The sequence below is a fragment of the Balaenoptera musculus genome, chromosome 15 (assembly GCF_009873245.2).
Source record: "Balaenoptera musculus isolate JJ_BM4_2016_0621 chromosome 15, mBalMus1.pri.v3, whole genome shotgun sequence".
Classification (NCBI taxonomy): Eukaryota; Metazoa; Chordata; class Mammalia; order Artiodactyla; family Balaenopteridae; genus Balaenoptera; species Balaenoptera musculus.
Window position 1 is genome coordinate 24,069,621 of NC_045799.1, and position 13,288 is coordinate 24,082,908.

Sequence of the window (13,288 nt, forward strand, 5' to 3'; positions counted from 1 at the left end):
CGAGACCATGACAAATGTGAACCCAAATGTAAGTCTGGAAAGTTCAAAGGCACAATGTCCTATGCAAATCTTACTCGATTGTTGTCTGATCCAACACACCGGTGACTGGGATCCCGTAAAACTGCTGCATAGTGGCGACTGCTGACTGTAAGGCCTTCCCTGAGTGCAACGCAGATGCCCGTGAGTCATAGGGCAGCAGATAGCCGTATGACTTTAACCAGTTCTGAAAGACATGTGAAAAGAAAAGGGTGCATTACGCGAGAGAAGGCTCTGTTCTACCTGGGTAGAGATTTGCCCTTAAAACCAGGGATCGTTTTACCCGAGGGACTTATGGACTCAGCCTCTGATTCCTGCCTCCTTCATTCCCTCCTGCAGACACTGTCAAATTAACCTCCAGAAAGCCCAGCTCTTGTTGGCTGACTCTTCTGCTATAAAACTTTCACTGGATCTCTACTGGCTGCAGAACAAAGATTAAATTGCATTCCAGGCTCTCTAGTACCCTGCCTCTCTACCCTGTCATGGTTTCCACTGACATATGACTAGACATGCAAGAGCACCAGAACAGTTTGTTCTCGGAAGCAGACTGGCCTGATAAAACGCTATGCCACCCAGAAACCCATTGTGTCCAAAGGCAGAGTCTGCTGAAGAATCATGTTGTAGAATATTAATAGGCATGAGATTATCTGCGGTCTTTATTGCTAATCCCTCCAAAAGAGCAAGCCATTATAAATAAATATAAACAAAATAAGCAAAACAATGTATTATTTAATTTAAATATGAGTACACAAATATATGCATAGAAAAAAGCCTAGAAGGGCGCACATAACATAATAATATTATGGTTATGTAAGAGAATTCTTTGTTTTTAGGGAATACATGCTGAAGTATTTCAGCTTACATAACGGTGCACAATGTCTGCAACTTTTTCTTCAACAGAATCAGGGAAAAAATAGAGAGAAAGAGAGGGAGAGGAGAGAGAGGGAGAAAAAAAAACAAATGTAGTAAAATGTTAAGAGTTGGGGAATGTGGGTGAAACGTATTCAGGAATTCTTTGTCCTATTCTTGAAAACTTTTCTGGAAGTCTAAAATAATGTCAAAATTGTTTTTGGTGAAAAAAGAATTAATTTGAATATCCTTTGTTATAGTATCTTGGGGGACTTTTTTTTTTTTTTTTAAGTATTTATTTATTTATTTATGGCTGTGTTGGGTGGGTCTTCGTTTCTGTGCGAGGGCTTTCTCTAGTTGCGGCAAGTGGGGGCCACTCTTCATCGCGGTGCGCGGGCCTCTCACTATCGCGGGCTCTCTTGTTGCGGAGCACAGGCTCCAGACGCGCAGGCTCAGTAGTTGTGGCTCACGGCCCTAGTTGCTCCGCGGCATGTGGGATCTTCCCAGACCAGGGCTCAAACCCATGTCCCCTGCATTGGCAGGCAGATTCTCAACCACTGCGCCACCAGGGAAGCCCCTTGGGGGACTTTTTTCTGTGTTTTTCTAAGTCTTATGCATGGAGTCTTTTTTTAAAGAAGGAGAAAAACTTTAAAAGGGCAAGAGAGTCTGAAAGTAGCTTGGATGAAGAAGCTCAAACAAACAATGAATCTGAAGGACAGCAAAGTAAAGATGATTATTTCCACCAACAAGCACGAGGGATGGAAACAAGAAATCAGAAGAAATCACAGCACCAGGAAATATCTGTGGCACCGATTGGAAAGTGGGGAAAATATCCACATATCTATGGAATCCGCAAGCATGTCCTGTAAGGAGCACACCTACACGCTGGTCTCTAAGCCACACAGGACCTGCTGCTCATCCTCAGAGGATTATCTTGAACACCAAGTAAGCTAATGAAGCAAAAAGATCTTAGGAAGCTGTATTATGTCCTTCCCATCTATAGTTTTGTTTCTTGTTTCTATATGAACAGTCTTATTGTGGATGCATCTGTTACAAGTCAAATCAAACCATTTTGGGAAGGAGGCAGACCAGAAACTATAAATAAGTTATTATTTATTTCATCCCAGGTGGCTATCACATCTTTACTGCCTTGTGATGAAATCCATCTGACTGAGTAAAAACAAAAGAGTCATGGGACTTCCCTGGTGGCACAGTGGTTAAGGCTCCGTGCTCCCAATGCAGGGGGCCCGGGTTCAATCCCTGGTCTGGGAAATAGATCCCACATGCATGCCACAACTAAGAGTTTGCGTGCCACAACTAAGGAGTCTGCCTGCTGCAGCTAAGGAGCCCATGAGCCGCAACTAAGGAGCCTGCCTGCCACAACTAAGACTCAACCAACCAAATACATAAATAAGTAAATATTTTTAAAAACCCCAAAAACAAAATAGTCAGAATAATAAAGTCTTCAAACATCCACAACAGAGTGACAACCTTACCTCTTTCATGTTTGAGATCCAAAACCTGTTTTTCATTCTAAATTTTGGCACAGGATTTCAATACTTCTTGCACTTTCCCAAACTTTGAATCTCTTTCATGCCTTTGTATGTCTCCCCCATCTGCCTGGCGTATTTCTTTTTTTTCTAAAATTGACCATTGTAACCATTTAATTTAGTTTTTAGAAATGCTTTATTTATTTATTTATGGCTGTGTTTGGTCTTCGTTGCTGCACACAGGCTTTCTCTAGTTGCGGCAAGCGGGGGCTACTCTTCATTGTAGTGCACGTGCTTCTCATTGCAGTGGCTTCTCTTGTGGAGCATGGGCTCTAGGCACGTGGGCTTCAGTAGTTGTGGCATGTGGGCTCAGTAGTTGTGGCTCTCAGGCTCTAGAGCACGGGCTCAGTAGTTGTGGCGCACAGGCTTAGTTGCTCCGCAGCATGTGGGATCATCCCGGACCAGGGCTTGAACCCGTGTCCCCTGCATTGGCAGGCGGATTCTTAACCACTGCACCATCAGGGAAGTCCCTATGCCTGGCATATTTCTAAGTTTGGCAAAAATCTTTCATTATTTTAAAGTTCAGTCCATAAATTACTCCCTCTGAAAGACTTGTCTCACTCCCCAGCCTGTTATTTTCTTCCTCTTCTGTGCTCCCTAAATCCCCTATTACAGATGGTATAGCTCTTACAATATTGGGCTCTAATCATTACTTTATGTATTAGACTCTGAGTTCCTCCAGGGAAGGGTCTGTGTTTTACTCATCTCTCTATATCTGGTGCCCAGGAAGTGCCTGACAAAGTAGCTGATCATTGTCTCCATTCAACAAACATTACTGGGTACTGACTACCTGCTAGGCACTGTGCACGGCTCTGGGGATACAACGATGAATAAGGAGCTCACAGACCAACAAGTAAACCCACCATGAAAATACAGCACTAAAAATCAGGTGTGTAGAGGGTTCCATGGGAGAACGAAGGTGGGGTGTCTTATCCACATGGAGGGGTGGAGATGGGGAGCAAGGGGGAACTCAGGGGAGGCTTCCAGGTGGAGCTAAGTCGTGAAGGATACAGCATGTGCAATTGCCTGGAGGTGTTGGGATGCATGGCACATTCTGAGCGGTATTTAAAATGGCTGGAACTTGCGGGAGAGGAGTGTGGTGATGAGTGGAGAGGATTGGAAAGGAGGGGAGTGGGGAGAGATGATTTGCCATTAATTATCTGTTCACAAAGTGGGCAACTTACAGAGAATCACTTGTGACTTGACTGTGGTCTCGGATCAGCCAAAAAGCTCAAGTAAAACATCTGGAAATGGACATGATAGGGCAACTGACAAGTTACCTGTCCATTCATCCAGCTCCAGTTTTTATTCCCAGGTCAGTTATGTCATCAAAGCATTAAGTTCCTGCACCGTATTCCTCAGCCCCTCCCAGCCAGCATGCCACATTCCGTTCTTTCTTTACGGAAACTTCAGTGAAGAATTGTTGGGTTGAATAAACAGGGCGGTATAGTGGGAAAGAGTCACACAGTCCTGAGATGGAATCCCGGCTTCACCACTTGCCAGCTGTGTGACTTTGGACAAACTGAGCTTCAGTTTCCTTCTTTGTAAAATGTAAACAATGACCTTCCTCCACAGGATTGCTGTTAAGATGAAATGATCAAATGTACCTGACATATAAGCACTCAAAAGTGATTCGTTTGTTATCCCTTTGGATGGTGTCTCTGTTACCTTCTGTAAAATCAACGTGGAAAACATGGTCTTTGACTCCTTCCCTGCCTTTTGAAACCTAGTCATCCTGCCCTCCCCCTGGACCAAGAGCCAGTCCTCGTGGGTCTATGGAGGGTAGTGCATCTGTCACAGTCAAGTCTACCTGCTCTCGGGTGACCTATGGGCATGACCGTCTCTCACACAGCACTGGGAACACTGCATGCAGAGAGATGACAGCTGACTTGAATTGCTCTCTTCGCCCTGTCACTCAGCTTTATTGGGACCAAACAAAATCACTTTCTATCAAGCTTTAGCTTGAGGAAAATGGTTTCCCTACAGGAGATTCTGCATGCTTTCTGGTTTCAGAAAATGCACACTGGGTAACCCAGTGGTTTTCCATTTTTGGCCTTTCTGCCAGAAATCTTTCAGTCAAATTTATAGCATAAGTGTTGAACACGGTGATGCTTGGAAGTAGCTATTACTTTTTTCATCTTTCCAACCACCAAGTTATGTTTCATCCTTAAAAATCTTACTTAAAAACATTGCTTCACTCTGTAAACTGCCTCAAACCCTTCCAAAAAGAGGTGTGGTACAAACTAAAATCCAATTCCTCCCTATCTGTGGACTCAGTTCTCTTAAAATCCAATTAGGATGAATTACAGCATTTGGGAAATGGCTGGGAACTTTCGACAGATAATTCTGACAAACCAGTCAACCGACCGAGTATTTTTTGAGTACCTACCTCCAAGCTAGTATGGAATTTAAGGATCTTCTTCCCTCCTGCCCTCATTACTAGGTATGGTGGGAGATAGAGAACAGGGAATTTTTGGCATAAACTCTCTTCAGCCTTCTAAAGCTTTGGGGAATTGGAAATAGCTCTTCCTCTGTAAAGGGCAACCTGGTTTACCCAGATCCTTTTTTTGGATACTCAAGCAAGGAGCATCTCAAAGCCAATCAGGATCCATTACGAAGTTCTCAGCAGTGTCAGGAGTTAGGATCTAAGGACTCAGGTCTTAGGCAAGTGTCTAGTTCAGGGCCAAACACTGGAATGGATCAGCCTTCTCTGGGTTCTGCTTCCCTCCCAAGTTCACTGGGAGCTCAGGGGCAGACCCCTAAGAGGGGAAATGGGAGGGGGAGGAGCTGGTCAAATGACAGCTCTAAGCCAGGGAACAGGGCATTGAGACTGGACCTCACCTGTGTGTGAGTGTGTGTGTGTGTGTGTGTGTGTGTGTGTGTGTGTGTTACAGGGTGGGAGGCTAAGGACTATGCATTAGGGACCAGACAGTTCCAACTTCTGCATTTTAACCCTGTCTCTGCCATTCACCTGCTCTGTGACCCAGGCAATCCTCTGACTTCTCTGAGCAGAAGCTCCTGATGTTGAAGGAAGTCTTCTACACTCCAGTCGTCCCAAGTCCAGAACATTCCCTGCCCTTTCACACTTCCAGGCTGTTCCTGCTGCCAACAGAGCCCATTCTCTTTATGCATGTTTGCAAGCTCGTCCTTCAAAATCTAGCTGAAATGTCACCTCCTTTGGAAAACCTTCCTTAACTCTCCCTGGCAGAGCTAGGGGGCACCCTCTTTACTCCTGCAGTGCTTACTTCTCTAAACGTTGCTCTAAACGTAACTACCACGGTGTATCACACCTGTTGGTTGATATGTTTTCCCCACTAGATTGAGTTCCCAAGGAGCAGAGACTGTCATATTTATTTTTATATCTGCTACAGTACTTAGCACAGTGCCTGGCATAATAAATAATCACTGAATGAATGAGTGAGTGAAGGAAGGAATGAATGAGTGAACAAACAGTTGGTCTAGGACGTACTGTCTGGGTACCAACGAAGGGATTTCATCTTGGGAAGGTTTAATGAGTAATACACATGAAAGCACCAAACACAATCCTTGGTATCTATTAGGGACTGAAAAAACCGTTTGCTGAAATTCAATCTTTTGTGGTTTGACTTCTTTGCCTGATGAGGCAAGAGGCTCCATTGTCCCATTTGAAAAAAGATAAAATCCACTAAAGGAAAAAAAAAAAAGCCCCATTCAGTTTTAAACAGAATGACCTACCTTTCATCTTTTTACACCTGGATCCATTAATCAATCACCAGCCGTGTGAGAATTCTAACCTTTACAGCTCAGTTAACCAACTCTAAGATGTCTGTCACCCTTTAAGTGCTGAAAAAGGTGTAAACCCAGAGGAAAGTGAGAAAGATCTCAGAGTGCGAGCAGGGACCAAAATAGCTGGGCTGAACCGAAGATGGAGAGATTACCAACAACACCGCGTGATTGGTCCGCTGGCCAGAAGGCGGGATTTTGATTCCCGAGAAGCCGAAGCTGAGACGTTTAGCTGCAGTGGCAGGCAAAGGAGAGAGCGGAGAATAACAAGGAGAAAAAAAGTGGCCCGAAGACGGATGAGAGCGGCAGACAGCAGAGGCGGTGGTGAGATTAAAAGTGTCAATGGAGGCGGCAAGTAGCAGATCAACTGGTGTGCTGCTGTTTGCTCTTGGAAAACAGAGATGGCCATGGGGGAGGAGAGAGATGGATCGGTCAAAACAGCGTCTCCTGGGGGTGTTCAGGAGCATTGCATCTGGTTGGGTGTGAGCCCAAACCAGACTGTACAGGCCTGGAGAAGGAGCAGGGGAATGATTAGGATCTGGTGTTTGGTCAGGAATCCAGTGGGTCTGAAGGTAACGTCAGAAAGGCCAGAGGCGAAGTCTACAAAGAAGGGACAGGCAGGAAGGTGTTAAATTTGGAAGCATGGGCTGGAATGAGAAAGAAAGAATCAAAGATCTTGATCAAAGAGTTTGGGCAGCTGAGGTCATAATCTAGGGTGACAATGTGAGTAACAGGAACAAGGCATCGACCTCAACATGCATGGGAAGTCCAAGTCCAGTTCTAGAGGGACAGCGACAAACTAGAGCATGACTAAGGGAGAGTGGCCAGGAGAGTGAGGGAGTCATTTGTAGGAACCATAGCCCACGAGGAAAGATGAGGGATGTTTAGGCTGGAGAAGGGAGGACTGCAGGGGACATGACTGTCTTCAAAAAGCCAAAGGGCTATGGATGAAGATTTATTCTGGTTGGCAGATGGCCAAGCTAAGACCAGCACAGGAGATCACAGGACATAGATCTTGACTCACTCAAATAAACAACTTTTTAACAGAGATGTTCTAATTATAGTAACAAGGATATAGCTACTATTATTAGAACTCCTACTACATACCTGGCACTGTGCCAGGCAGTCTAGACTACAACGACCCCACAAGGTAGGAATTATGATCCCCAATTTGCAGATGAAGAAACTGAGGTTCAGAGAGGTTAAATAATCATCCAGAGCCACAAAGCTAATAAGTAGCAGGATTCAAACCCAGTTGTCTCTGAAACCAGGCATTTCACACTGTCAGACCACTGGACAGGCATCCCTTTCCCCTCGCAGGACTTTCTATAGCTCACACGCCTTTCTGTACCTTATCTCAGATCACCGTGAGCTCAATACCCTTCTGCTGTGATTCCTACGCCAGGCTTCGGCACCGCCCCCCACCCAGTTATCAAACCAGAAACTTCATATGACACATGTCTCCCCGCTCTCCTTCATCCACATTGTCTTTTACCAAAGAACTATTGGCTCTACCTCCTAAACATCGAATCTGTTTCTGTCTATTCATTCAATACGTATTTATTGAGGACCTACTGCGATGTCCAGGCACTGTGGGCTAGGCTCTGGGATAGAGCATCGAACAAAAACACTCTCCTTACTTTCTAGCTACAGTCTAGTGGATGAACCATGTTGCAATAAGTGCTATGAAAATGAAGTAGGGTAAGGAGATGGAGAGTGATGGGACTTTTGTATTGAGAATGGTCGGGGGACGTCTCTGAGGAAGTCACATCTGAGCAAGAGACCTGAAGGAGGCGAGGGAGTTCCAGGAAGAGGGAACAGAAAGTGTGAATACCCTGAGGCAGCTTCAAAGTCTTCCCATCAAGAGCTTTTGAGGGAGGGGGAAATGGGAGGTATTAGTCAAAGGGTACAAAATTTCAGTTACACAAGATTAATAAGTCCCAAAGAGCTACTGTACAGCATAGTGCCCATAGTCAACAATACTGTATTATACACTTAAAACATTTGCTAAAAGGGCAGACCTTAAGTTCTTAGCACAAGGTGATGATGATGGTGGTGGTGATAATGATGATGATGGTAGAAACAAAGAGGGCAGGAGGAAACTTTTGGAGGGGATGGATTTGTTTATGGCATAGATTGTGGTGATGGTTTCACAGGTGTATACTTAGCTCCAAACTCATTAAGTTGTATGCAGTAAATATGTGAAGCTTTTTGTATGTCAATTATACCTCAATAAAGTGGTTTTAAAAAAACCAAGAGGCTTCATGATATGGTCCCTGACTACCTCTGCAGCCTCTTTTACCACTCCCCACCTAGCACTCTGTGTTCTAGTGTGTTCTAATTCTTCCAGACCCTGACATACATAGTTCCTTCTGTCTAGATCACGCTCCTCTCTCTTTCTCTGGGGAAGCCTTCCTTGACCCCTTAACTCAGGAGTTCCTTCTACATCCCTGGTCAGTACCCATCCTTCTCCTTATCACAATTCTTATCACACAGTGTTGCAATGGAATTGCTTGTCTCCTCTCCTTGACTACACAATGCCGAGGGCGGGGCCCATAGTCTTGTCTTCTTCACTGTTGTATCCCCACACCTAGCACAGGGCCAGCATAGATACCTCTTTATTGAATAAAACAAGTTGAAGTGCTCAGGGAGAGGATGAGTGATTGCTGGTCAAAATTTGTTATAGAACAGAGTTTCTTAACCCCGGCACTACTGGTATTTTGGGCCAGATAATTCTGTTGTAGGAGGGCTGTCTGGTGCACCGTAGGACATTTAGCAGCAACCCTGGCTTCTACAACAAGATGCCAACAGCACCACCCCCTCAGCTGTGACAACCAGAAATGTCTCCATTGGCCAAAGAGTTCCCTCGATGGTGGGCAAAATTGTCCCATGTTGAGAACCACTATTATAAAGGGATTCCCATATAGGGCTGCCTTGAATATTCTCTAAGGGTCCTTTCAACCCTAAATTCTGCACTAGGCATTTAGGGAAAGCACTAGGCATTCAGTCAATAGCCTCCTAGGATGGGGCTCAGAAGGAGAGCTGGTTTCCTTATCTGAGCAGGTGGACATGAATGGTAGTGAGGTGTGGAGAGCGGTGAGGGGCGAGGCAGCTTGAGAGGACATTTAGGGTATGGTTAAGAGTACACGCTCTGGAGACACACCGTGCTGGGCTCAAATCCTAACTCTCCCATTTACTTGTTACACAACCTCAGCAAATTATTCAGCCTTGCTACTGTTCACATCAAGCTCCATCTGCATAATGTCCTTAGCATGTGCCCCATGGAGTGGTTGTAAAGATTAAATAACATAATACATGGTATTGAGTGCTCAGTAAAAGATAGCAACAATAATGGCTGTTATTTTCCTGATAGGTGACAAACAACTCTAAAGCCCTCACTGCACTGCAGCCCCAAACACTGAGGCTGTGTTTCTCACTGGGCAGTCCTTGTGCATCATGGGCTGTCAGCGTCACATCGTCCAATGAACTTGTTATAAGTACGTATTCCCAAACGTGAATTTAGACCTACAAAATCAGACCCTCTGAGGCTGGGAACTGGGAATCTGCGTTTTTAAAAAGAGAGCACCTAAAGTGATTCTGTTGCCTACTAAAGTTTGAGAACCGCAGTAAGGACGGCTGGGAGTGATGACCCTGTGCCATGAAGAATGGGCATGTTACGTTCAGTACCACCTCTGATTTGCTAGGACAGGAAGCATGTTGCCATTTAGGAAAGCCTTCTATTAAAGTTGGCTCAAGATCCAGCCCCTGCCCTCTGTGCCTCGGCTCTGCTCTCATCCCTGGGTCCTTCACCCGCCTGTCTCCTCGGCCAGCCCTTACAAGTGGGTTTTGGCCTCAGTTTCCCTGGCTGGCACTCAGGTCCTAAACTGAGATTGTAAGGACGCTAATCTGCTTCTCAGGACCTCAGGTTCCCTGCCTGGTTCTCAGTGTCCTCCAGAGAGTGAGACTCTAGTCCCTACACACCCGGGAGCTGAGTGAGGTTGTATCTGAAAAGACAGGTCACTTGGGACCAAGATGCCACCACATGCCAAATATTACTTAACTCTGCTCCTTCCAGCTGAGTGTCCTTGGGCAAATGACCTAACTTCTTTAAGCCATCATTTTTATTCATCCGTTACATAGAGGATATTAAAAGAAGGGTTGTTAGGAGGATTCAGTAAGATGATGATTCAGTAAGATTCAGTAATAGCTAAAATCATGGCCCTTCAAAGATGTCCACATCCTAATTCCCAAAACCTGCTATGTTGCCTGACATGGCAAAGGAGACTTTACAGGTATGATTAAGTTAAGTATCTTCAGGTGGGGAGATTAGCCTGGATCATCCAGGTGGGCTCAGTGTAATCACAACGGTCCTTATAAGAGGGAGGCAGGACATCAGAGTCAGAGATGGAGACCTCAAGACAGAAGCAGATGTCATGCCATTGTCGAAAGGGGACCACAAGCCAAGGAATGCGGGTGGCTTCTAGAAGCTGGAAAAGGCAAGGTACGAATTCTCCCCTGCAGCCTCAAGAAATAATGCAGCCCTGCTGACACCTTGATTTTAGTCCCTTTAGTCCCATTTCAAGCTTCAGACTGTAAGATAATATTAAATAAGAACTAATAAATTTCAGAACTGTAAGAAAATAAATTTGTATTGTTATAGGCCCCAAAGCTTGTGGTAATTTGTTTCAGTAGCAGTAAGAAGCTAATAGATGAATGTAAAGCATTTAGCAGATCCTGGCACATAGTAAGCGTTCTCACAATGTTATTGTCTGTATTTTTCTCCCACACTCTTCAGCAGTACGTGGACCACCACCTTTGGTCATTACTGCTGGACCGAATCACTGTGTCCTTTGGTGACTCCTCAGAGACCAGCCTTATCACTGTGGCAGTTCCCTCCAACTCCTGTGCCACCAAAACCCGCTTCCTCCTCCACCCACAGAACTGAGGTCCCAGCCTTGCCGCTGAACCCACCTGAGTTATAACTAACTTTTTAAAACTTCAAACGTGAAGGCCTAACCATGGAGGTATCTAGAAAATGCACTCATCAACGAATACTTAGGGATCATCTGATTTAACACGCTTAATTTGCAGAAGAGAAAAATAAAACTCAAGGAGAAATGACTTATCCAAAGTCACAGAGCAAGTTGGTGGAAGAGCTGAAAATGGAGGCTAGTGTCCCTGCCTCCCAGGGAGGGTTCTCTCTGCCATGCTACACCCTCCACGCTAGCTCTGGTTTGCCTCCAAAGGCTGTGTCTTTTTAAAATTTTCTTCTTTTCCCACTCACAGCCAGTCTAAAAAGGGCCCTCAGGATCGCCCACAAAGCCCAACTTAGCTTCTTGACAAACACCTTAATGGCACGGCATTGCCTCTTGGCTGCCACCATCTCTCGAGTGGGTGGAAAGTGCACCAGCGGGAATTCCCTGGCGCTCTGCACAGTGTCCTTGGCCCACTCCCAGGAGGCCACCACAAGCCAGACAATCACCATGCCCAGGGAGGTGGCACATTTGGGGTTTTGGATCAGCCAGACACTGGGATGTCTGAGTTTCCCAGTTCTGGGGAGGCTTCCTCCTAAGGCCAGGAGGGTAGCCATGTGCACATTCACTCTCTGAGAAGCAAGGCGCCTTAGTCTTCCTTGCCCTTTCCAGTGCCTTCCTGCAAATCTGCCATCATCTTCTGTCCGATGGGGCTTAACTTACTGATGAGTTTAGAAAAGGGAAGAAGGAAGACAAAGACCGTGGTCAGGCCTTAGTTTCTCAACTGAAATAGGCAGATAGCTGAAGTAGATAACCTCTAAGTAATTGTATAAAGTTCTATTACTTTAGCTTAATTGGATTGAGTGTGGAGCTGATCCTCACGGCCAGTCTTAAAGTCTAAGCTCCTCAGCATGGCACTCAGCAAGCCTCACAGTCTGATGCCAATGCACCTTTCTAGCCTTACCCTCTGACTTGTATGCCCCACCCTTCTATTCCCTACCCCAAGTGCCCCCTCCTCTAGCTACTGATCTACTTGTGTTGCCTGAACACATCCTGCAAGTTCCTTCCTCTCTGCCTTTTTTCATTCCCTCTCCCTAGAAGGCTTTTCCCACGTGGATACTGGCCTCTCCCGGATGAACTAATAGATAAATTTCCTTTGAAATGCAACTTGAATGTCACCTCACCTGGGAGGACTATCCAAGGTTAAATGGACTTCCTCTGTGCTCCCATATGCACCCCTTACTTACAGCATCTTTCATAGTACATTATCAATAGTGGTTTCCATGCCTGTCACTCCTACTGAACTCTTCCTCATGGAGCTTACAGCCTGGAGGGGGAGGGAAACATGGAAAGACGAAATGTTTCATTCCAACGGTGATAAGTGAAGGAAAAGGAGAAGGTGCTGGGAAAGAAAGTGTGTGATAGGAGCTCTAGGCTGTGACGTCAGGGATGGCCTCCCAGATGATGTGACATCTCAGCTGAGACCTGTGTATGAGCAGAAGAGGTGAAGGTGAAGGTCAAATAATGAGTGCCCCAGGAAAAGGAGAGCTTATTGAATTCCTGAGATGGGAAGGAGCCTACCTATTAGGAAAAGAGAAAGAAGGCCAGGGCAGCTGGAGTTGACTGAGAAGCTGGTATAAAAGGGAGCAGAGAGGTGGGGAGGACTCGGTGATGCAGGGGCTCAGAGGCCTGATTAAGCAACCTGAGGGGGTGCTGGGTACAAGGGGCTTACGACACTATTTGTTCTACTTTTGTGTGTGTTTGAAATTTTTCCATAATAAAAATTGAGAAGTGGCCATAGTATTGTAATATTAGTTTAGCCTTTACCTTAAAAGCCATTTTAAGCAAGGTGAGAGTGGGAGTCACAAACCAGATTTTTTTGTTTAAAAATTAAAAAAAATTAAATATTATAAGCATTCAGAAAGGCATAAAAATAATTTTTAAAAAACCCTTGGATAATCACCAACCGGCTTTGTTAAATCTTGGCTTTTGCCATATTTGCTTCAGATATAACTGGCCCCTGCGTAGATTTATTTATTTATTTAAATTTATTTATTTATTTATTTTTTACTGGAGTAAAATTGCCTTACAATGTTGTGTTAGTTTCTGCCACACAGT

General features: G+C 45.1%; 1 protein-coding gene across 1 annotated transcript in view; it reads right to left on the reverse strand.

Moving 5' to 3' along the window:
• MMP24 (matrix metallopeptidase 24) overlaps positions 1–13,288 on the reverse strand; it is a 45,770-nt gene that overhangs the window by 25,125 nt on the left and 7,357 nt on the right. The window contains exon 4 of the mRNA XM_036825232.1: positions 75–223. Within this exon, the coding sequence (XP_036681127.1) occupies positions 75–223 (149 nt within the window). The remainder of the gene's footprint in view (positions 1–74; positions 224–13,288) is intronic.